At 45.6% G+C, this 23141-nt stretch overlaps 1 protein-coding gene across 5 annotated transcripts; it reads left to right on the forward strand.

The window, feature by feature from the left end:
* The first annotated feature begins 4997 nt into the window (after nt 1–4997).
* fkbp16 (FKBP prolyl isomerase 16) lies at nt 4998–17303 on the forward strand. 5 transcript variants are annotated; one of them, XM_089004981.1, is made up of 9 exons: nt 4998–5137; nt 5985–6411; nt 6480–6649; nt 7459–7547; nt 9553–9770; nt 10374–10543; nt 11415–11492; nt 12384–12506; nt 15865–17303. In XM_089004981.1, exons 2-9 carry the CDS (start codon nt 6087–6089, stop codon nt 15949–15951), a joined length of 1260 nt encoding a protein of 419 aa, XP_088861107.1. In that variant the 5' UTR covers nt 4998–5137; nt 5985–6086; the 3' UTR covers nt 15952–17303. The 5 variants fall into 5 exon arrangements, with proteins under 5 accessions (XP_088861107.1, XP_088861132.1, XP_088861124.1 ...); XM_089005006.1 differs by lacking the exon at nt 12384–12506; XM_089004998.1 differs by lacking the exon at nt 11415–11492.
* Nucleotides 17304–23141: the final 5838 nt, after the last annotated feature.

Consider the following 23141-nt stretch of genomic DNA (forward strand, 5'->3'; position numbering starts at 1 on the left):
AGACCTGGCAACACGGAAGTGGAAACGGCAATGTCCAAAAATACTCCGACGGAGACGGTAGTGAGCGGCAGACAGATATAGGCAGAAGGCACAATCAGTGAATGACAATCAGCTGTGGAAACCCAGGTGAATGATGATTGGAGGGGCCGTCTCCCAAGATTGTCGGAGGAGGTGAAAGGAGGGGCGGGGCGCGCCCCGGATGGCAACGAGATGTGACACACAGGATAACGTCTGTGTCAGCTCTCAGTCGTACAGGAGTGGTCCATCGATGAGAAGGTTTCTTCAGCCGTCATCTGTACAAATGTGAAGGTTTCGGACGTTTCGCCTCCTATCCAAGAGGCTTCGTCAGCGAACTAAAGTCTGACTGGTCGTATCGGCCCTATTTATATATCCCTAATGTCCAGACATGGTGGCGCCGGACACAGCTATGATAGGTCCCTACTCTCAGGTTGGGGGGGCAGAGGACCCCCCCCTGTGGCCCCACTGATTGTTCCTACATTCCTGACTAACGACTGTCCTATTACCCCCACTCCCACCAGTATCACCTCATCAGCATAACGACCCTCATCAGCATTACGAAAGTTGCCTAACCTGTTTTGCCTAAGCAGGCTATTGTATGAACGATCCAAATTGAACCTCACCCCACCAGACCGGTTTAATGAAGGATTTTGTTGTTTTATAAGAATCGCTTCTTTTACCCCCCTTTCAAACCATCTATGTTCTTTGGCTAAGATTTTAACCTCATTGTCGTCAAATGAGTGGTTGCTAGCTTTTAGGTGAAAATGTACTGCCGATTGAGGCCCACTTGTATTATCCCTGCAATGTTGATAAAGTCTTTTTTTGAGAATTTGTTGAGTGTCCCCAATGTACTGCTCTTTACAATTTTCATTCTTACAATGTATGGAATAAACTACATTACTTTGTTTTTCATTTGGTAGCCTATGTTTTGGATGCACTAATTTTTTCCTTAACGTATTTATCGGTTTGATATAAGTAAGAATTTTTTGTTGCCGAAGGACTCTTTGTAATTTTTCAGAAACTCCTGCAATGTACGGTACTGCTACTCCTCTCCTTTTTGTATCTTGAGAATTATTGGTTTCATTCCCTATTCTTTCTTTCTGACATTTGTTGAATGACCACTGAGGGTACCCACAGTTAGTGAGTGCTCTCCTGATATGTTTTGACTCCTTTTCTCTACCTTCAGTGCTAGTTGGTATTAGTTTAGCCCTATGCTGGAGGGTTCTGATAACTCCTCGTTTGTGTTGTAAAGGGTGGTTAGAGTCAAAAAGTAAGTATTGGTCAGTGTGCGTAGCCTTCCTAAAGACTTCTGTTTTTAGCGCTCTGTCCTCTTTTATAATTACTTTACAATCCAAGAAGGCTAGTTGGTTCTCTTGAATGTCCTCACGAGTAAATTTAATGTTGAAGTCTACAGAGTTGAGGTGACCTGTTAAGGATTGAATTTCTTGTTTCTTAATTATGACAAAAGTATCGTCCACATATCTAAACCAGTGTCTAGGTTTTGTCCCTGGGAAGGATGTGAGGGCCTGTTTCTCCATCTCTTGGGTGAAACTGGTGAGCCCATAGCACAACCATGAATTTGTTTGTAATATTTTTCCCGAAATTGAAAATACGTAGTATTAAGGCAGATTTCTAATAATTGGCAGATCCGGTTTAAGTTTGGTTCTTTCATGCAGAGAAACATCCGCCAGCAGCCTCGTCCTCACCACTGAGACTGCTGCTGGGGTTGGGACAGATGTAAAGAGAGAAGTCACATCGTATGATGCCAAAGTTTCCTCAGGTTCCAATATGAGATCTTTGATCTTCTCTACAAACTCTGTGGTGTTCTCTACGTGATATTCTGTGTTACCAACCAACGGAGCTAAAATAGTTTTAAAATATTTGGCTACATTGTATGTAGAGGAGTCAATGCTACAAACAATGAGTCTGAGGGGGAACCCTTCTTTATGTATTTTTGGCAGGCCATAGATACATGGCGTGGCCTTTCCCGGGTATAATCTAAAATACATCTAACAGAATAGGTAATAATCTAAAATACATCTAACAGATGTGGGCGAGCAGCGGTAGCCACACGCACCAGCGTTCACTCAACCCAGAAGTAACTCAAATAGATAGAAAGCTAGCTAGCTAGCTAATACATAGCTAACATATAGCTATTAGATAGATAGGTAGATAGCTAATTGATAGCTAGATAGATAGCTATTAGATAGCCATTAGATACCTAGTAAGATAGCTATCTAGAGAGCTAATAGCTAGCTAGCCAGATAGCCAGCCAGATAGCCAGCCAGCCCGCTAGATAAGCTAATAGATAGCTTAAATGAATTCATGACATAAATAATAATAATAATACATTTAATTTCTAAGCGCCTTTCAAAACTCTCAAGGTCATTTTACAGTCACATGATCAGTGTTTCTGTGGGTGAGCAGCGGCAGCCACACGTGCCAGCCTTCACTTAACCCAGAAGTAACTCAAAAAGATATAAATCTAGCTAGCTAGCTATTATCTAGCTAGATAGCTAAGCAGCTAGTGAGATAGCTAGCTAGATAGCCAGCTAGATAGCTAGTAGCCAGCTAGACAGCTAGTAGATAGCTATTACATAGCCATTAGATAGCTATTAGATAGCTAACCAAATAGCTAGCTAAATATCTAATATATAGCTGATAGCTAGCCAGATAGCCAGTCAGCCAGCTAGACAGCTAATAGATAGCTTAAAAATAGTTTGCGCTTTGTTACAGCTTCAGTTCTTGTTAAATCGCTATACAGGTAACATCCGACTTACGAGCAACTCGACTTACGACCACCCTTACTTACGACCACGACCTCCAGACCTTATTTTAATAATTTTAATTCTACGCCTGGCACCACAAAGAGCTAGCAGACTGGCAACGTGTACGACAATTTTGGTTAGCCAGCTAGCATCTCACTCTCGCACAGCAATCGACTGTGTGATGGCACCAGAGGGGGGAGTTTGCGAGTCATTTAGCCTCTGAATCTCTATTCAACATTTTGAATGGATTTCAACTTACAACTATTTTGACTTACAACCGTTTGGTCAGAACGGAACTCGAACGTAAGTCGGATGTTACCTGTATATTTTATTTTGGACAGCCACCCCCATTTCAAGCTCAGAGAACTCCAGAGCCATATCACTTAGGAATTAACTCTTTTTTTCTGGATGGATGGATGGATGGCATTTAATGTTCATTCCTTTTACACAACATTTTGTTTCATGAAAAAATGTGCAATTTACTTTTATGATTCACTTATAGGGCGGCCCGGTAGTCGAGTGGTTAGCACCCCGGCTTCACAGTGCAGAGGTCGCCGGTTCGCGTCCCGGTCCGGCCTCCCTGTGTGGAGTTTGCATGTTCTCCCCGGACCCGCGTGGGTTTTCTCCGGGTCCTCTGGTTTCCTCCCACACTCCAAAAACATGCATGGCAGGCAGATTGACCACTCCAAATTGTCCCTAGGTGTGAGTGTGAGAGTGACTGTTGTTTGTCTTTGTGTGCCCTGCGATTGGCTGGCAACCAATTCAGGGTGTCCCCCGCCTCGTGCCCGAAGACAGCTGAGATAGGCTCCAGCAACCCCTGCGACCCTAATGAGGAATAAGCGGTACGGAAAATGAGATGAGAGATGAAATTCACTTATATGCATTGTAACTTGATCCCAATGGCACAAAACGTTAACAATAAATTGCTATCGAAAAAGATAGTATAGCACTTTAAGATTATATTTTTTAAAGAAAGGAATTTTAAACCATTGTTTTTGTTCCTGATGTATTTGGCATCTTTTGGCCTGTACAAGTCCACCAACGCCATGCAGGTGTAACGTCCTGACTAGCTGACACTTTCAGAATGTCATTTAAGTGCTTGTTTGTGAGCTTTGAACACATTTTTGTTTTATTTATATTCTTTTCTGAGAAGATTTGTTCACAAAGGTAGATTGTTCTGAACATGCAAAAAACTTTAGCAGCCAGGGCTGTTAATTTGGGGTACCCTGGTAGTAGATAAGGATAAAGTTTTTCCAGAACTACGGAGGAAATTTGCCCTTCAAATCAGCATCACCTTCCAAATCAATTATTTCTAGCTGGATTTCAACCGCTAGATGAGAAGCTTCAACTGTGAAAGGTGAGCGAAAAACAAAAAAAATCTGTCACAAATTCACCAAATACCTGAAAACGTTTCTCAAATACAATAATCCTGCAATCTGGTCTTTGTACCGCTTCACGTCCGCGTCAGGTCTGGTCACAGACACATCTCTCAGACAGAGGAAATGAGTGGGGTTGCCACTTGCCAGTTGCGTGTTGAAACCGTGGTGGGAAAAAAAACTGCTGTTTTCTTCTACATTGATCGAAACAGCACCACTCTGCCCCTTAGTGGAAAATCCTTGAATGGCACCTCATTGACAATATGAATTCCATGTTTTTGTGCATTTTTGTTCCACTTTTAAAATCCTGCGGGCCTGATCAACCTCCTTGGGGGCCGGTTCCGGCCCGCGGGCCGTATGTTTGATACCACTGGTCTAAGGTTTCCAATGCTGTCTAGAATGTTTATGTAGTACTAAAAGTAAATATTGTGTGGGTCCTGGAATTGGAGTGACAATGACAAAAACCCTGGCACTGGAGTGGGCACATTTCTGCACATCGTCTGCCAGTGAAGAAGATAAAAATGAAGCTCCAACAGTCACATTTGTCCACAAAAGACGGCACGAAAAATGTGCCCTTGGCTTCCAGTGTCAGGGGCCCCCTTTCCGAACCGGCTGCCGTTGCGACGAGACATTTGTCTGGAATCCTGAACGGCTTCGTTTTCGAAGGGTGGCCTTTGGGGTCTCCACGCCGGTTTGCGTCAGCCGCTTTACGATTGGTCGCCGGCGTTTGCGGAAAGGGCCTGATTGGCCGCGTAGGCAAAGTCGCTAAAGACCTTAGCGCCGTTGGTTCCGCCAGATTAGTTTTTTTCCGCTCTAATCCGGTGGATTAGCGCCCGCCTGCACAGGCTGGCTGCTCGGGGCCGTTTTGTAGCGCTGCGTCATTTCTTGGCATCCATCGTTTTTGTTTGTCTCATCTTTTGTGCGGTGGCGACGGCGCTTTGTTACAGCTTCAGCTCTTGTTAAAGCGCTATACAGGTAACATGCGATTTACGAGCAACTCGATTTACGACCACCCGTATTTACGACCACAACCTTCAGACCCAATTTTAAAAATGTTAATTCAATGCGGGTTTAGGTCTGATTGCGCACTCCGTGCCCGCGGGAAGTGCGCAGCTCCTGACGCTTCACCGCACGTGGCGCCATATTGGCCATGCTGTGCCGTCGCTCGGGCTTGGCGCAGTATTCTAACTAGATAGCTAGCCAGCCGGCTAGACAGCTCGTAGATAGCTATTCGATGGCCATTAGAATAATCAGGGGTCTCAAACTCCGGTCCTCCAGAGTTTGACACCCCTGCATGATTAGATAATTATTAGATAACCAAATAGCTAACCAAATAGCTAACTAGATAGATAACTAATAGATAGCCAGTCAGATAACCATCCAGCCAGACAGCTAGACAGCTAATAGATAACTTAAACTGATTCATGACATAAATAATAATAATAATACATTTCATTTCTAAGCGCCTTTCAAAACTCTCAAGGTCACTTTACAGTCAGAGGTTAAGTTTTTCTGTGGCAGAGCAGCGGCAGCCACACGCGCCAGCCTTCATTCAACCCGGACGTAACTCAAATAGATAGAAAGCTAGCTAGCTAATAAATAGCTAGCTAAATAGCTAATCTATAGCTAGCGAGATAGCTAGCCAGATAGACAGCTAGTAGATAGCTATTAGATAGACATTAGATAGCCATTAGGTAGCTAACCAGATAGCTAGATAAATAACTAATAGATAGCTAACCTGATAGCCAGCCAGCCAGCTAGACAGCTAATAGATAGCATAAAAATAGTTTGCGCTTTGTTACAGCTTCAGATCTTGTTAAAGCGCTATACAGGTAACATCCGAGCAACTCGACTTACGACCGAGGCCTTTCGAGGCGCTCGGAGGCACTCAGCCAGCATGGCGCCCGCCGCTTTCTGAGGACAAATGGAGCCGCGGTCAAGACCCTGGACGGCGGCGCCGCTCGGGACCCGCGAGGATGGGGGTGAGAGCACCGCGGCAGACCTAAACGGGGACGTCCCCGAGGGCAGAAAGCCATCCCGGCCCCGAAGCGAAGGAGGGGAGGGGGCAGAGACGCCGAAGAAGACCAACGGCTGCAAGACGGTGCGCTTCCGAGAACCGTCCGGAGACGAGGCCGCGCCGGAGGGGGCCGGCTCGGAGTGCAGCCTTTTTCCGCAACACGCCCCTCAGGAGTGGATCGGCGTCTCTTTCCAGAACCTGTTCGGGGACCCGGACTGGCAGCGGCTCACAGGTAGGAGGCGACGCGGCGCCGGGCCCGCTTCTGAGATTGACCACCCGCCCACCCCCTCCTACACGCAGACAACGGACTGCTGGTCAAGAAGGTCCTGGAGTTGGCCTCCCCCGGAGCCCCCCGCCCCGTCTGGGGCCAGCAGGCCACCGTGAAGATGCAGGCCATCCTGGAAGACCGCACTGTGGTGGAGAAGGACTGCAAGCTGGTCTTTATTATCGGTGAAGGGGACGTGAGCCAGGTCCAGACTCCAAATTAATTTGCGGCGCTCAACCCCCCCCAAAAAGAGTCGCGACGGTCCGTGTTTGCCTGCAACCCGAGACGTGATTTTGCTCGCCGTGTCCTTTCATATCCATGGAAACGTCATAAGCGCACATCGATAGAAAGGTTTCTTCAGTTGTCATCTGGACTTCTTTCAAGGTGTCGGACGTTTCGTTTCTCGTAAACTTGGATCGTGCATACAATAGACTTCTGAGATCGTTACCACATGGGCTTAGTGATGCTGATGAGGTGATACCAGAGCGAATGGGGTAATCAGGCCAGTTGGTGACAATAATGAGTCAAGATAATAGAATTAATCAGTGTAGCCTCAGGGAATGGTCCTCTGGTCCCCCCAACCTTAGGCAGGCGTTAGCAGCATTAGCGGCGTTAGTGGCGTTAGCGGCATTAGCGATCTCGCCGCGGGGATAGCTTGAAATCGGCCTCCCAACTTGGCCCAAAGGCGGCGCCCAGCGTAGCAGAGGTCTGGCATCTCCACCTTTGGACAGTAGGCATATATATATCGGGCCAGAGCAACCAGCAAAATTTTAGTTCACTGACGAAGCCTCTTGGATGAGAAGCGAAACGTCCGACACCTTCAAAGAAGAACACATGACGGCTGAAGAAACCTTTTCATGGATGGACCAATCCTGTACCACTGAGAGCTTCCACGGACGTCATAAGCGTATGACGCCAGTGGCGTCAGTCCACGTGCCTGAGGGTGCTCGCCTGCGACCTCGCTGAGGGTTTTCAAACAGGCGGCAAGTTGATCTGGTCTGCGTTTGTGCGCAGGCGCTGGAGCGGTGCGTGGTGACTATGCGCAGGGGCGAGATGGCGTTACTGCTAGCCGATAGCCGCTACGCGTACGGGCTGGCGGGCAGGTAAGACCATTGTCGAGAAACGCATTCGAGTGCGTACCTGGGGGGGCTGTTTTTCCAGGCCGGTGGGCTCGCTGAAGCATCAGCAGGAGCAGGTGACTTCCATCTAGTTCCATCGGGAGGTGGATGGCATTTGGAGCCTACATATATGCTGCCCAGACACAATTTATGAAAAGTTTACCTTGGCATACGAACTATTTTTCGGGATACACACGGAGCGCCACAATGAGTGATGTGTCGTTCGTGAACAAGCCCGTTCTCCTAACAATAAAATAGCAGCCGACTTGTTTTTGTCCTCGATTCCCCGCCCACAGCCTTCGGTTAAAGCCACGTGATTGGTCAAGAACGCAGCAGTGAGGGAGCGGGGGATACAAGCCATCTGTACACTTGATGCAAAAAGCTATCAACCTAGCTAAACAGAAAATAATTGATGAGGAACTTGGTTAAATTATCGCAAATAAACTTCACTCGGCTATCGTCAACAGGCCACTTGGAAGTTCGTCATCCATTGATGATTTCAAGGCTAGCCACGGGTGGTTCAAGAACTTTAAGCGTACAGCTACAGAAGCCTATACAAGGGATCATTCCTCAAGATGGTGAAAGAAGAAGGCTACGTTCCTCATCAAGTGTTTAATGCTGATGAAACCGGCCACTCCATTCCATCAAGCCATCAACGACCATCACAAAGGTCAATAAAATGACTTTATTATGTAGTATAGTTTATTTCTTTAAAGGACAACCGACGTCACGTTTTTGTTTCTCAACTGACATCAGAAAAATGTTTTATAGCATCTAAAATACCCAAAACACGCAGTATGATATTTTTATTCAAATGCAAAACACCAATAAAAACGACAGTGTCCAAAATCTGCAAAAAATTGAGCTGCATTTTCAGAAAGCCTCGCCCCCAGTTTGTGCCGTCACGCCAAGACGTCTTGCATTGCTCAATCAAAAGAATGGCTTCAGATTCGGAGAATATGCTTTCTTGTTACACCTCCAGTTATGAATATGATTCAAATAGTTCTGAAGAGGAAAGCATACATGTTTGCAATCGATTAAAGAATTTATTCCATGCCATTTTGAGGCAACATTGGGGAGAAACGATCACCAGAAAAGAGGCACAAAATGGCGACCTCCTGTGGCCACCTCCGTTTCCACAAGCTGATAAATTCCTGATATGGAGCTTGGACACCCTCTTCTGGCGGCTTTTGGGTGCAACACAAGGTTTTCAGACCAAACAATACAGCAAAATACATTGACGTGATGGAAGGACTGCTACAATGTGTCTTTTTTTTTGCGATCAGGGGGCGTTCCTTTAGTGATGTCACGTATGGACTCGTCACCAACTCAAAAACAAGACTTCCTGAATATTCAGCGCGAGTCTTAAAACGTAAAATATAGCTATATGCGGTGGAATCTTTTTAAAATACGCTCAGTAGAAGTCATTTGAAGCCATTTTACAAATTATGGACACAACTTGTCCGGAGACATCGGTTGTCCTTTAATTATAGTCCTTATGGAATGCGACTCTACTTCCAAACAGCAATTCCCTCCCTCCGACATCCCACCCCATTTCATCAAGCCATCAACGACCACCACAAATGTAAATAAAATGACTTTATTATATAGTACAGTATAGTTCTTTCATTGCAATACAATAGCACATTTATTATACATAAAATAAGGTATATTTTGTTTAGTTTTACAGCTTATTTAGTAGAAAATCATGTTTTATGGGGACCTGGGAACGGATTATTCTCATTTTAATGGTTTCCTATGGGAAATTAATTTTTGGGATACACACTTTTCGCCTTACATACTCTGTCTGATAATCAATTAAGTTTGTAAGCCAAGGTATCACTGTATTTGGTCTGTTTTACACCAAGCAGACGCGGTTCTGGCAGCCGATTGGAAAACTGTCCGAGCTGGGCACTCGTCCGTCGGTTTGGAAGCGCCGAAAGGAGGTCACCTTTTCTGACGGGATTGGCGGCTGTGTGTCGGTCCCCAGGGAGCCCGACGTCCCCGCCGGGGCGCCTCTGCTCTACCAGCTGCAGCTGCTGGACGTCAGCGTCAAGGCCGACCCGCTGGACCTAACAGCCTGCGACCGCATCCGCCTCGCCAACCACAAGCGAGAAAGGGGCAACTTCCGTTTCCAGAGGGGGGAGTACCACATGGCCGAGCGAGCCTACCGGATGGCCCTGGATGTGCTCGCCACCTGCGCTCGAGGTACCGTAGCGCTGATCTCCGCCGCGCGCCGCCTTTGGGCCAAATTCTGAGGCCGATTGCAAGCTTTCCCCACGGCAAGACTGCTAATGTTGCTAACACCGCTAACACCGCTAACGCCGTGAAGGCCACTAATGCCGCTAACTCCGCTAAGGCCGCTAAGGCTGCTAAGCCCGCCAAGGCTGTGAAAGCCGCTAAGGCCGCAAACGCCGCAAATGCAGCTAAATCCGCTAAGTCCGCTAAGGCCGCTAATGCCGCTAACTCTGCTAACTCTAAGACCACGAAAGCCGCTAAGGCCTCTAAGTCCGCTGAATCTGCTAAGTTTGCTAAGTCCGCTAAGGTCGTTAAGCCCGCTAACGCCACTAAAGCCGCTAATGCTGCTAAGTCCGCTAACGCCACTAAGGCCGCTAAGGCCGCTAAGCCCGCAAAGGCCGCTAACGCTGCCAACTCTGCTAACTCCGCTAACACCGCAAATGCCACTAACTCCGCTAACGGCGCTAGCGAGGACGACGGCTCTTTGGGGCCTCTCGAGCTCCTTGGCGCGTGGGCTGGGTTACGGGGCACTGCGCCGCCTCCCCGGTCAGCCTCTCGCCTCCTTCCCCGCAGATGGCGGCGAGGAGGAAGCGCGGGAGGCGCACCACTACCGGGTCAAGTGCTTGAACAACCTGGCGGCGGCGCAGCTCAAACTGGAGCGACGGCTGGAGGCACTGGGGGCCAGCCGGGACGTCCTGGCCCTGCAGCCAGACAACGTCAAGGCCCTCTACAGGGCGGGAAAGGTCAGGTGCCACCAAACAAACAAAAAGTTCTTAACCTGTGACTGTAAAGTGTCCTTGAGAGTTTTGAAAGGCGCTTAGAAAAAAAAAAAGGGTCTGGAGTTGTCTGGGTTTGGGATCGGGGCGGCTGTACAAAATACAATTAAACTCATCAAATCAAACAAACAACGAACTATCTAGCTGGCTATCTAGCTATCTATTAGCTATCTATTATCTATCTATTAGTTATCTATTAGCTCTCTATCCGGCTGGCTAGCGAGCTAATAGCTGGCTATCTATTGGCTGTCTGGTTGGCTGTCTATTAGCTATCTATCCAGCTGGCTATCTATGTGTTGGATGTCTGGTAGCTAGCTAGTTGGCTGGCTATCTATTGGCTATCTATTGGCTATCTAGCTGGCTAGCTATCTGTTAGCTATCTATCCAACTGGCTATCTATCTATTAGCCACCTGACTGGTTAGCTGGCTATCTATTAGCTATCTATTGGCTGGCTAGCTGGCTAGCTATCTATTAGCTCGCTAGCTAGTTAACTGGCTATCTATTAGCTATCTAGCTGGCTGGCTATCTATTGGCTATCTGGTAGCTAGCTAGTTTGTTTTCTATCTATTTGAGTTACTTCTCGGTTGCGTGAACGCTGGCCCGTGTGGTTGCCGCTGCTCACCCACAGAAAAACTGATCCTGTGACTGTAAAGTGACCTTGAGAGTTTTGAAAGGCGCTTACAAATTAAATATATTATTATTATTATTATATTATTATTATTATTATTATTATTATTATTATTATTATTATTATTATTATTAGAAAAAGGGTGGGGGGGGGGTGTCGCCCGCCGGTGGGGACCCTATTCCCGAAAACGGGTTGTGGCCTTTTATCAGATCCTGTCCGACGCCGGCGACTACCCGGAGGCCATGGAGATGCTTAAGGGAGCCTTGAAGCTGGAGCCCACCACCAGGGTGAGACAAACATCCCAGCCGTCGGCATCATCCTTTTGCTCATTTTGATGGACTGGATAAAGCCCCGCCCCCAACTGATAGACTGGACAAAGCCCCGCCCCCACCTTATAGACTGGATAAAGTCCCGCCCCAACCTGATAAACTGGCTAAAGCCCTGCCACCACCTAATAGGCTACATAATGCCCCACCCCCACCTGACTCGAGATAGTTGGCTGGCTAGCTATTAGCTATGTATTAGCTATCTAGCTGGCTGGCTATCTGTTCGCTATCAATCCAGCTCACTAGCTATAAGCTAGCGAGCTAGTTAACTGGCTGTCTATTGGCTATTAGCTATCTAACTGGCTATATATTAGCTATTATATAATATATATTAAATAGCTAGCTAGCCAGCTTTCGAGCTATTTGAGTTATTCTGGGTTGAGTGAACGTTGGCGCGTGTGGCTGCCGCTGCTCACCCACAGAAAAACTGATCCAGTGACTGTAAAGTGACCTTGAGAGTTTTGAAAGGCGCTTAGAAATGAAATGTATTATTATCTATCATAGCAGAGTCCGGCACCGCCATGTCTGGACAGTAGGGATATATATAGGGCCTAAACTACCAGTAAGACTTTAGTTTGCTGACGAAGTTTCTTGGATAAGAAGCGAAACGTCCGACACCTTCAAAGAAGTACAGATGACGGCTGAAGAAACCTTTTCATCGAGGGACCACTCCTGTACGACTAAGAGCTTACACAGATGGATTATTCTTATTCTTATTATTATTATTATTATTATTATTATTATTATTATTATTATTATTATTATTATTATAAAGCCTCGCCCCCACCTGATAGACTGGATAAAGCCCCACCCCTAGCGCCCCGACAAAAGCTTCTTTGTTGTTTTGCACAGGCCATCCACGCAGAGCTTTCCAAGCTGGTGAAGAGGCAGCAGACGGGGAAGGCCGCGCCCTATCTCAACGCAATGTCAGGCGACAACGTGGCACCTTTTCTCGCCGCCTTCAAACAACCTTCGGTCAGTTGACAAAAGAAAAAAAACAATTCATTCACTGCCATTTGCAAATTGAGGGGTTTTGGTTTTGCTTATTTAGGTGCCGATAAAGTGCTGGCCATGGCCTCTGGCAATGTTTTTTCCTTTCCAATAGGGGGCGGCATTTTCATTTTGTCCATCTTAGCGCTTTATTCCGGCTTCAGCTGTTGTTAAAGCGTTATGCAGGTAACATCCGACATGCGACTGGCTCGACTTACGACCACCCGTACTTACGACCATGACCTCCAGACCCAATTTTTAAAATGTTAATTCTACGCCTGGCATCGCAACGCGCTAGCAGGCCGGCAACACATACGACAATTTTGGCCATCCAGCCAGTATCTCACTCTCGCACAGCAATCGACTGTGTGATTGCACCAGAGGGATGTGTTTGCGAGTCATTTAGCCTCCGAGTCTCTATTCAACATTTTGAATAGATTTCGACTTACGGCCGTTTGGTCAGAAGGGAACTCAGTCGTAAGTCAGATGTTACCTGTGTATTGTATTTTGGACAGCCGACCTCATTTCAAGCTCATATAACTCCAGACCCTTATCATTGAGGAATGAACTCTTTTTTTCTGATGAAAGAAGAGACTCTCAATATTGTGTGGGTCCACGAATTGGAGTCTTCTTTTTCTTTGGGCTTTTCCCTTCAAAGGGTTGCCACAGCGAGTCAGTGTCCTCCATCTTGAAAGGTTTGATCCGCATGTTTGTTTTGGCCAAGCCTTTATGTCAGATGCCCTTCCTGACACAAGCCTCTGTATTTATCTGGTCTTGGGACCGACACAAGAAGACTTATGTCCCTTTGTGGCTACCCTAACCCTAACCCAACCCAACCCTGACCTTAACCCTAACCTTAAGCCCTAACCCTAACCCATAACCCTAACCACGAACCCTAACCCAGTGGTCCTTAACCTAGGTTCAATCGAACCCTAAGGGTTCAGTGAGTCGGTCTCAGGGGTTCGGTGGATCGTCCGCCACAGAGGTCCACCCCTCAATCTAGACTGCAGTTAGCAGGCGCAGTCATTGGAAGAAGGGTTGAATGTGTCTATGAAACTAGTGGGGTTCGGTGCCTCTAAAAACATTAAGACCCACTGCCCTAACCCTAATCTTAACCCTAACCCCTACCCCCAACCTTAATCTTAACCCTAACCCATGGGTGGGCAAACTTTTTGACTCGCGGGCCACAATGGGTCCTAAAATTTGACAGAGGGGCCGGGCCAGTGTCACGGTTTGCGAGGTGGTGATGGCGGGTGCGGATCCCAAGAAGCAGGCAGGAGGGATCAGGAGGTTGTTTGACAAATTGTATTAAAATAAAGGTCAGCAGGAACAAAATGTAAAACATCACAATCATCTGAATGAAATAAATACAAAGTATCAAAAGAAGACTAAAAGCAAAAGTCCGCCAAGGTTAAACAAACACATGCACAGCATGCAGCAAACAAGCAGCAAACAATGAACCGACAACGGATGGTCGTGCCGGGTGTCCTTTTAAGTGACAGTGATTATAACGACCAGCACCCGCGAGGCTGCAGGCAGGGCTGACATCGGTACCCGTTGGTCGCCAATCTGATCGGGACGACCAGTACCTGTGCAGATGCAGGCGGGGCCGACACCGCCCCCCGTTGGTCGCCAACCAGATCATGACAGCCAGGAGCATTTGGAGCGAGTGTTTGGGCCGGATATACTAAAGCATTAAAGGACAACCGACGTCTCCGGACAAGTTGTGTCCATAATTTGTCAAATTACTTCAAATGACTTCTACTGAGTGTATTTTACAAAGATTCCACCGCATATAGCTATATTTTACGTTTTAAGACTTGCGCTGAATATTCCGGAAGTCTTCTTTTTGAGTTGGTGACGAGTCCTCACGTCACATCACTGAAGGAACGCCCCTGACTGAGAAAGGACACACTGTAGCAGTCCTTCGCTAAGTGGCTTGTAGGACACAACGCAACGCAAATGCATTGTGCACCATGACGGCAAACGACGACTGTAGCAAAATCTTCAGCTATGGGTATTTACCGTAAACTAAGCAAGGTAGCATTTGTGGTAGGTACAGCCTTAATAAAAAAAAAACGATATACTTTGCAACAATGTTTCTTTTGTTGCGATTTCTCGTCTTTCTTTATGGCCTGGCAGGCAAATTTTCAGAGTTGTCTGCCTTGTTGTCCGCTAACTTTTTCAGACTTTCAGACACCGTTTTTACTATAATTTGGACAAGTTCGGCGGGCCGGATTAAAAAGCCAGCCGTAGTTTGCCCATGTCTGCCCTAACCCCTAACCTGAACCCTAACCCCTAATGCCTAACGCCTAATGCCTAACCCCTAACTTTAACCCTAACCCCTCACTCTAACCCCTAACCCCATCTCTAGTCCTGGAATTGGAGTGACAATGACAAAAACCCTGGCACTGGAGCAGCGACATTTTTGCACGTCTGGCAGGGAATGAGTTAATGCAGGGGTCGGGAACCTATGGCTCGCGAGCCATATATGGCTCTTTTGATGGTTGCATATGGCTCGCCGATAAAATTAAATACATATTCTCGCTTTTTCGCCGTTCATTTCCTCTTGGGGCTGCAGTTGGCGGAAAGCGCAATTTTGATTGGATGACACTTACCTACGTTGGCGGAAAGCATAATTTTGATTGGATGATACTGGCCGTCATGTTGAACCAGGTAAACGCCCCTTTAAATGAGCCCAACGAGTTAAAAAATGACGAGTACACTCCAGCTTGAATGCACCGTAGGATTCGCGATTCTAATTTGCAATTAAACAATAACGTCGATGAAACAGTCGAATGACAGTGATATTTTAACACACCCCATGTTAACGTTAGCATCAATATACTTCTGCGAGAAGTATATTGCAGATAGCAAGTGTGGAAGCTAATGAGCCGTGTGCAGGCTAGTTCACAGTAACTTCGCCTGTGGACCCGGCAAGTTGACTTTCATTCCTATCGTTTGGCTGGATTTTTACCAATCATGAGGAACGGAAAACCATTCATGTTAACGGTGAGTACTGTCACAAAGTTATTTTAAATAATACATTCTGACATTTTGTTGAAGAGTGGCCGTGTATGCGTGTGTGTTTTCGTGCGCGCGCGTGTGTGTGTGTACGTGTGTCGTGTGTGTGTGTGTGTTTGTGTTTGTGTGTGTGTGTGCGCGCGCTCGCGTGTGTGTGGCTCTCACTGAAAAACATTTCTAAATATTACTTTTATGGCTTATATTAAATATACTTTTAATACTTTTATGGCTCTCTTAGTAGAAAAGGACCTGACCCCTGAGTTAATGGATAGCAAAAGCAATGATCGCCCCTCACCGGCTTGACTTATTTGTGTTTCAGTCCATCTCGTGGAAGTTGATTGTAGGAGCTCTGGTGGTGGCATTGGGCAGCTTGGTGACCGCCGTCGTCCTCACTGCGAGAAATTAAAGAATTCCTCATCCACCTTCACTTTGGCTCTTCAAAACCATCATCATCATCATCCAGGAGATTCTTTTTTGGCCCCAAAGTCCTTCATTCTGATTGTCTTGGAAGAATCCAGACATTTCTCTCCAGGGAAGGCACGCATGGCATTGAAGAAATGAAGATCACCAATCAAGAAAGGACGAAGCCTGTTGAGATCCAAGTTGGTTTGCACTTTGCCAAGTGAAGATCGGCGGTGAATGCCAACGAACACCGGCAGTCGTTCCTGAAGAGCCGCCAAGTTGGTTGATGCCGCTCAAAGCCAACTTCAAGGTCTCCGTCCGCATGGCCGACTGAACACGAAACACACGTTGCCAACTCACGACAACCACCCGTCGACGTCATTGCGGCCCCAATTGAAGTGACAAGTGGCGACGGAAGGCCTAAATGTTTTGGACTTTACTTCTCTAAACTATACGTTTAAATTAACTGGCTGCGTAATTATCTGTGTAGCTCTGATGCAATCTGGAATTTCATTCCAAAATCCATGTTTTCCCGACTTGGTGGTCTGTCTTTCTTGCTGAAATGTAATTATAAGGTTGAAAAATTGCCTGTTAACCTATCAAAATTCCATAAACAAGTTTTATTAGCCTGGTGCCTAATGTATAAGCATTCTTTCTCTCCACATTCATGTATGATCTGGAATAACTGTCATATTTTGTACAAAAACAAATCACTGTTTTTGTCGAGATGGATTGACTTGGGTATCATTTATGTAAAGCAACTTTTTAAAACAAACAATGATTTAATGAACTATGCTGAGTTTCTCAATACGCATCAAATCCCTGTGACCCCTAAGGACTTTGCCATCGTTATGGATGCCATCCCAAGTGGTATCATAAGCCTGTACAAGGGTCACTCCGCTACTCCTGACAGACCACCGCCAATTCCAGTGACAGAAACCGCCCTGGGGAAACTCTGTTTCTCATCAATTGCTCGAAATCGGAACCGTGCAATTAGACATTTGTTTAAAAAATCTTTTGCGACGGTTCCCTACATTGTTCATCACTGGAGAACGCATGTCCCAAATATCCCATGGGAAAAGGTTTGGACCCTCCCATATAAATTTTACATCACAAACAAACAAAGAGAAATAACCTACAAACTTTTGCACCGTTGCTATCCTGTTAAACATAAGATACGGTCCTTACAGGATATATCTTGTACATTTTGTGAAGCTGAACCTGAAACTGCAACTCACCTCTTCTGGGCTTGTCCCGAAACTACTCGCTTCTGGAAACACTTTGTCAAATATGTTCAATGTACAATCACTTCTCCGTTCACATTTCATTACAGAGACATGGTGTTTGGATATCAGAATCAGAATCAGAATCAGAATCAGAATCATCTTTATTGCCAAGTATGTAGAACACACAAGGAATTTGTTTCCGGTAGAACACGCTGCATTAGTATCGTTGTCAAAAAAAACTGCTAAGTGGCACTATACAGTTCCATTTTGGCTACTGTTGAAAGAGTTCAAAGAGTTAATGGCTTGGGGGAAGAAGCTGTTTAAATGTCTGCTGGATTTGGTGCGCATGGATCGGTAGTGCCTGCCTGAGGGGAGTAGCTGGAAAAGGTGGTGGGCAGGGTGCGGAGGGTCCAGTAGGATTTTCCGCGCCCTAGTTTGGATTCTTGCAGTATGCAAGTCCTCGAGAGTGGGTAGGGCGGTGCCAATGATTTTTTCCGCCGTCCTAACTGTCCGTTGAAGTCGGATTTTGTCCATTTTTGTGGCGGCCCCGAACCAAACGGTGATGGAAGAACACAGGATGGATTCGATGACAGCCGTGTAGAAATGTTGCAGCACCTCCTGTGGCAGGCCATGCTTCTTTAGCAGCCTCAGGAAGTACATTCTCTGTTGGGCCTTTTTCAGGATAGAGTTGGTGTTGACCTCCCACTTCATGTCCTGGGAGACTGTGATTCCCAGGAACTTGAAGGTCTCAACGGTTGACACCAGGGAGTTGGATAGTGTGAGTGGTAGCTGTGGTGATGGATGTTTCCTGAAGTCCACGATCATCTCAACTGTCTTGAGCGTGTTCAGCTCCAGGTTGTGACGGCTGCACCAGAGCTCCAGCTGCTCCACTTGTTGTCGGTACGCAGACTCGTCGCCGTCTTTGATGAGACCGATGACCGTGGTGTCGTCTGCGAACTTTATGAATTTGACAGCTGGGTGCGTTGAGGTGCAGTCGTTTGTGTAGAGAGAGAAGAGCAATGGAGAGAGGACGCATCCCTGCGGGGCTCCAGTGCTCGTGGTTCGTGTTGTGGATGATTACAACAAGACCAACGATATTTTTTTAATTAATTTATTACTTTTTATTGCCAAACATCATATTCATAAATCTAAATTTTGTGGGAGGAAACCCCTATTTGTAATATTTCAAAATGAAATGAAACTATATCAGAAAACAATTCAACCATATGCCGACCCAAACGCTATCAAAACACATGATTTGTTGATGAAATATGGCATAGGATAATGTGCTTGCTGAATCATCTGGTGTTCCCCCCTCTCTTTTTTTGTCAATTTCACTATGTTGTGCAGACTCAATGAAATGTTAAAACCCCTGGCACTCCCCCCGCTCTTTCTCTCTCTCTTCTTTCTTCTATTTTTTACTTCTCCCCTCTTTTGCCTTTTTGTATAATGATTATGTCAGGAACTCTTATTACCTGTGCGATCAGGTACTGTCTCTTACGTGATTATGTCACCTAATGTATGTTGCCAACTGTTTACAAAACGTTAAGTATGCAGAAAGATTTGTTGGGACACACCTCTGATTTACTTCTAGAAGCTCCACGAGCTATTCAAAACCAGTGGTTTTGTTTACTTTTGTTGTGTTTTGTTTGCTGTATTGTGTGTTTGTTTCTATTACTTTGTTTGTTCGCATGCCATTTGAAAAAAAAAGTGGAGACGGAAGGGCGCCGTTTGGCAGGCGCAGAGCGACTTAGTTGTCTGGCCCACGGCGCCCCCTAGTGGCCAAAGCACATACAGCACCTAGAGTCTAGGTCAGGGGTCGGGAACCTATGGCTCGCGAGCCATATATAGCTCTTTTGATGATTTCATATGGCTCGCCGATAAATATTACATATTATAATACATATTGTCGTTTTTTTCGTCGTTCATTTCCCGTTGGGGCTGCAGTTGGCGGAAAGCACAATTTTGATTGGATGACACTGACCTAGAATGGCAGAAAGCGGCATGTTGATTGGATTGGATAGTGGCCGTCATGTTGAAACAGGTAAACGCCCAACTAGTGCACCTCACGCCCAACTAGTGCACTTCAGCGTGAAAGCACCGGAGCATTAGAGGAGAGAAAATGTTCTGATTCTAATTTGCAATGAAACAATACCATCGATGAAACAGTCGAATGTCAGTGACATTTTAACAAGCCCCATGTTAACGTAGTAGATTGCAGATAGCAAGTGTGGAAGCTTATGAGCCGTGTGCAGGCTAGCTAGCAGTAACTTCGCCTCTGGACCGGCAAATTGAATTTCATTCCGATCGTTTTCCTGGATTTTTACCAAACACGAGGAACGGAAAACCATCCATGTTAACGGTGAGTACTATCACAAAGTTATTTTAAATAATACATTCTGATATTTTGTTGAAAAGTGGCCGTACAAACGCTCGCGTGCGCGCGCACACGCGCACGCGAGCGTTTGTATGTGCGCGCGCGTGTGTGTGGCTCTCGCTGAAAAACATTTCTAAATATTTTACTTTTATGGCTCTCTTAGTTAAAAAGGTTCCCGACCCCTGGTCTAGGTCCGAGACCGACTGCGCCGTTGGAGGCGTGGCTCAACTCTTGACTCCGCCCACACGGATTAGACGCCCTTCAAAATAGTCGTGCTGGAGATCACTTCCGGCTTTTTTTCACTCCTTTCCAAAAAGACGACGAGCGACTTGGAACTTGTGACTTCTGACTTGTTTCTGGAGACTTTGGTGCGTTTCACACAAGCACCATTCTAAGACAATCTTTGCTGATATTTGATTAGAAAAACATGAAAATAAAAAAGTAGAGCGACAAGTCAATATATTCAGACTGTCCCACCTCATTGAGGTCGGATAAAATGATGGCAAAAATATTCAATTCGTTCCCACGGAAGAGGATGAGGGCCACTGAAGAAAAAAATTGTGGTTGGCAAGATTCTCACTTTATTCTCAGAATTCTGACTTTAAAGTGAGAATTCTGACATTAAAGTCATAATTCTGATTTTGTGACGTTCTGACTTTATTCTCAGAATTCTGACTTTAAAGTGAGAATTCTGACTTCACTTTATTCTCAGAATTTTGAATTTATTTATATAAAACGTTTTTCTGATGTCAGTGGGAAACACAAAAAAATGGTGCCGGTTGTCCTTTAAATGTAGTATGTGCAAACCTCATAGCACAGTAAGAACCCAATTTATTAACTGTCTTTCAAATGTGAAAAATATCCCAGATCACTTAATAAATTTGACTCAAGGAATATGGCTTTTACATACTATTTCGCAGATACTTGGAGGAGGAAATGGAAATAGATTAAAATAACATATGCACTTTGATTGGATTGGATATGCCTTTATTAGTCTCACAGTGGAGAAATTTACATCAAGATTCATCAAGATTGCGTCTGTTTTTAATAAGTTTTCATTGAAGGGGCAAAGTTAAAGAAATCAACATTTATTGAAAAATTGAATCACTTCCAACATTCAAAACATATTATTCCACAATGAAATATTCAAGCTCAATAATACCTACTTCTGTTAAATTCCGCCAACTCATCGATGGTTTGTCCTGACCGCTCAACAAACTTCACGCGCAAACAATACACGTGTACCGTCGCCGAGCACACAGACATAGGCTACCTGCAGTGAAATTTGCATACTCTGCACGGCAGCCAATCAGAAGCCTGCTTCTTTCTTCCGGACTTTCGCAAGCGTTATAAAGTCGTGCAATTGCATATAATTTTCCAAAATAGATGCACAGAACCTCAGCCCAGAAGAAAGATTCAAAAGAAGCTAACAACATATGTGACGCTACAAAACGTAAATTTACATTAAACCGTGACTGTAAAGTGTACGTGAGACTTATGAAAGGGGCTTAGTGGTTCGTAGGAAGCAATGCAAACGTTGCATTGTGCACCACAATGACAATCGACTACTGCAGCAAAATCTAGCCATGCACATTTACCGTAAATTAAGCAAGGTAGCATTTGTAGTAGGTACATTCTTGATTAAAAAAAAAACTTTATACTTTGTGACAATGTTTTTTAATGTGATTAGTTGTCTCATTGTGCTTCAAGTTGTGAAAAATGGTGCAGGCAACTTTTCAGTAACCTGCCCTGTTGTCCGCTAATTTTTTTTGTCATGAGTTTCAGACACTGTTTTTATTATAATTTGGGCAGGTTCGGCGGGCCGGATTAAAAAGCCTAACGGGCCGTATGCGGCCCGCGGGCCGTAGTTTGCCCATGCCTGTTCTAGTTGACGCTATGGGAGACCCAGTAAAGGTTGATTCATTAGAATCATGACTAATGGCCACTCTAGTGGCTGAGGACTTTCCAGATGTCCCTGCCACCCTTTGGTCATTGGGAAAAACAGATGTGGGCTTACTTAAAACAGCAAAACCAGTTGAAGTATTGCCTAAAACGACTTATCGACCCAGACTTAAACAATATCTATTAAAACTGGCTGCTATTATTGGTATCACTCCTGTAATACGGGATATGGTGAAGGCTGGTATTTTGAATGAAGACCCAACTTGTGAATGTAATAGACCGATATTTCCTGTTAAGAAAGTTGAATCAGGGGTTTGGAGAATGGTGCATGATTTGCGACAGATAAATAAATCCATACAATCACGTGCTCCGTATGTGCCAAACCCACACACATTATTGAACTGTTTAAAACCTGACAAAAATGGTTTACAGTAATAGATTTGAGCAATGCTTTTTTTTCTCCATTCCATTGTACAAAAATTCACGTCATTTGTTCGGATTTACATTTAATGGAAAAAAATATACATATATGAGAATAACACCCACTAATAACGGCTTAACGCCTTTTGAGATCTTGCATGGCAAACCTTTTCATCCTCCCATTATGGGAAGGTGTGCCCTGGCAAGAGAGTGAATCAGATCCAGGTGCTTTGTTGGCAAAATGGTTGTGTGAAATGTTTACAACGAGAGGTTCAGTCAGCATGTGTACTGCCGCAGTCATCTTTGTTTCCTTCACAGGAACAGAGGCTGCGCCCCGGAGACGAGGTGCTGATCAAGGCAATCAAGAGGAAGACCTGGTCTGCACCAAAGTGGGAGGGGCCATTCACCGTGCTCATCACAACGCCAACTGCCATCAAGATCGCCGAAAGAGCCACCTGGGTGCATCAAAGCCATTGCAAGATTGTTCACCAACCCCCGGGCGGAGCCAAACTACTCAATAGCCATGGGTTTGGTCCACATCATCTTCCTGTACGGACTCGTGGGGGCAATCTAGATGACACACGTGAAGCCCCCCACTCCTTCAGCCTGCGAAGTTCCACTATTCTATCCAACAACGTCAGATAAGAGCCCAAACATGGCACATCCTGTAGTCTGCCTGCCACTACAGGCTGCAGGAATAGTTTCGTTTCCCCTTGGTGTCCTCGTGAACAAAGCACGACAAGAGGGTAGCGAGTATCTTCATGGTCCTTGGTATGCTCGTGTCAAGTTGGGGAAGGCTTGGACCACTGGTTGGGATTCCGTTGCGGTCCATACCAATCCCAACACAAAATGGGTTAGAGAAAGCTGTGCCCAAGAAGCAGCACGAACTGTCGTCAAGATAGCTAGGGATCCTCCAACTGGCACTATGACAGAAATCCAACTTGCTATCGTAAACCACAACGTTGCAGGATGCATGGACGTGATACTCTGTCCTGGGATTCCTGAACATCACATTGGTTTTCCCGTAACTGTATGCATGATGCCATCTGTGGCATCACCAGTCGTGACATCGCCTTTCCACCATAAACCACACGTCAGACTGTTAGCCTGGGTGGAGGCACCTGACAAAACGGTCCAAAGTCCAGGTGTCATGGACGCGTTATATCAACCCTTTGCAGGAGAAAAACATGACTGGAATCCGTTGTTATCAAACAAGTGGTATCGTAAAGCATATCCTCTGACTGTAAAGTGACCTTGAGAGTTTTGAAA

The sequence above is a fragment of the Hippocampus bargibanti genome, linkage group LG01 (assembly GCF_051943395.1).
Source record: "Hippocampus bargibanti isolate YZ-2025 linkage group LG01, ASM5194339v1, whole genome shotgun sequence".
In the NCBI taxonomy this organism is placed as follows: domain Eukaryota; kingdom Metazoa; phylum Chordata; class Actinopteri; order Syngnathiformes; family Syngnathidae; genus Hippocampus; species Hippocampus bargibanti.

Excerpts from the sequence above, each read along its gene's own strand:
- fkbp16 (XM_089004981.1), top strand. The coding sequence starts at position 6,087 with ATGGAGCCGCGGTCAAGACCCTGGACGGCGGCGCCGCTCGGGACCCGC. Across the intron at positions 6,650-7,458 it reads GTGAAGGGGACGTGAGCCAG|GCGCTGGAGCGGTGCGTGGT; the intron begins GTCCAGACTCCA and ends GTTTGTGCGCAG. Across the intron at positions 12,507-15,864 it reads CCGCCTTCAAACAACCTTCG|TCCATCTCGTGGAAGTTGAT; the intron begins GTCAGTTGACAA and ends TTTGTGTTTCAG.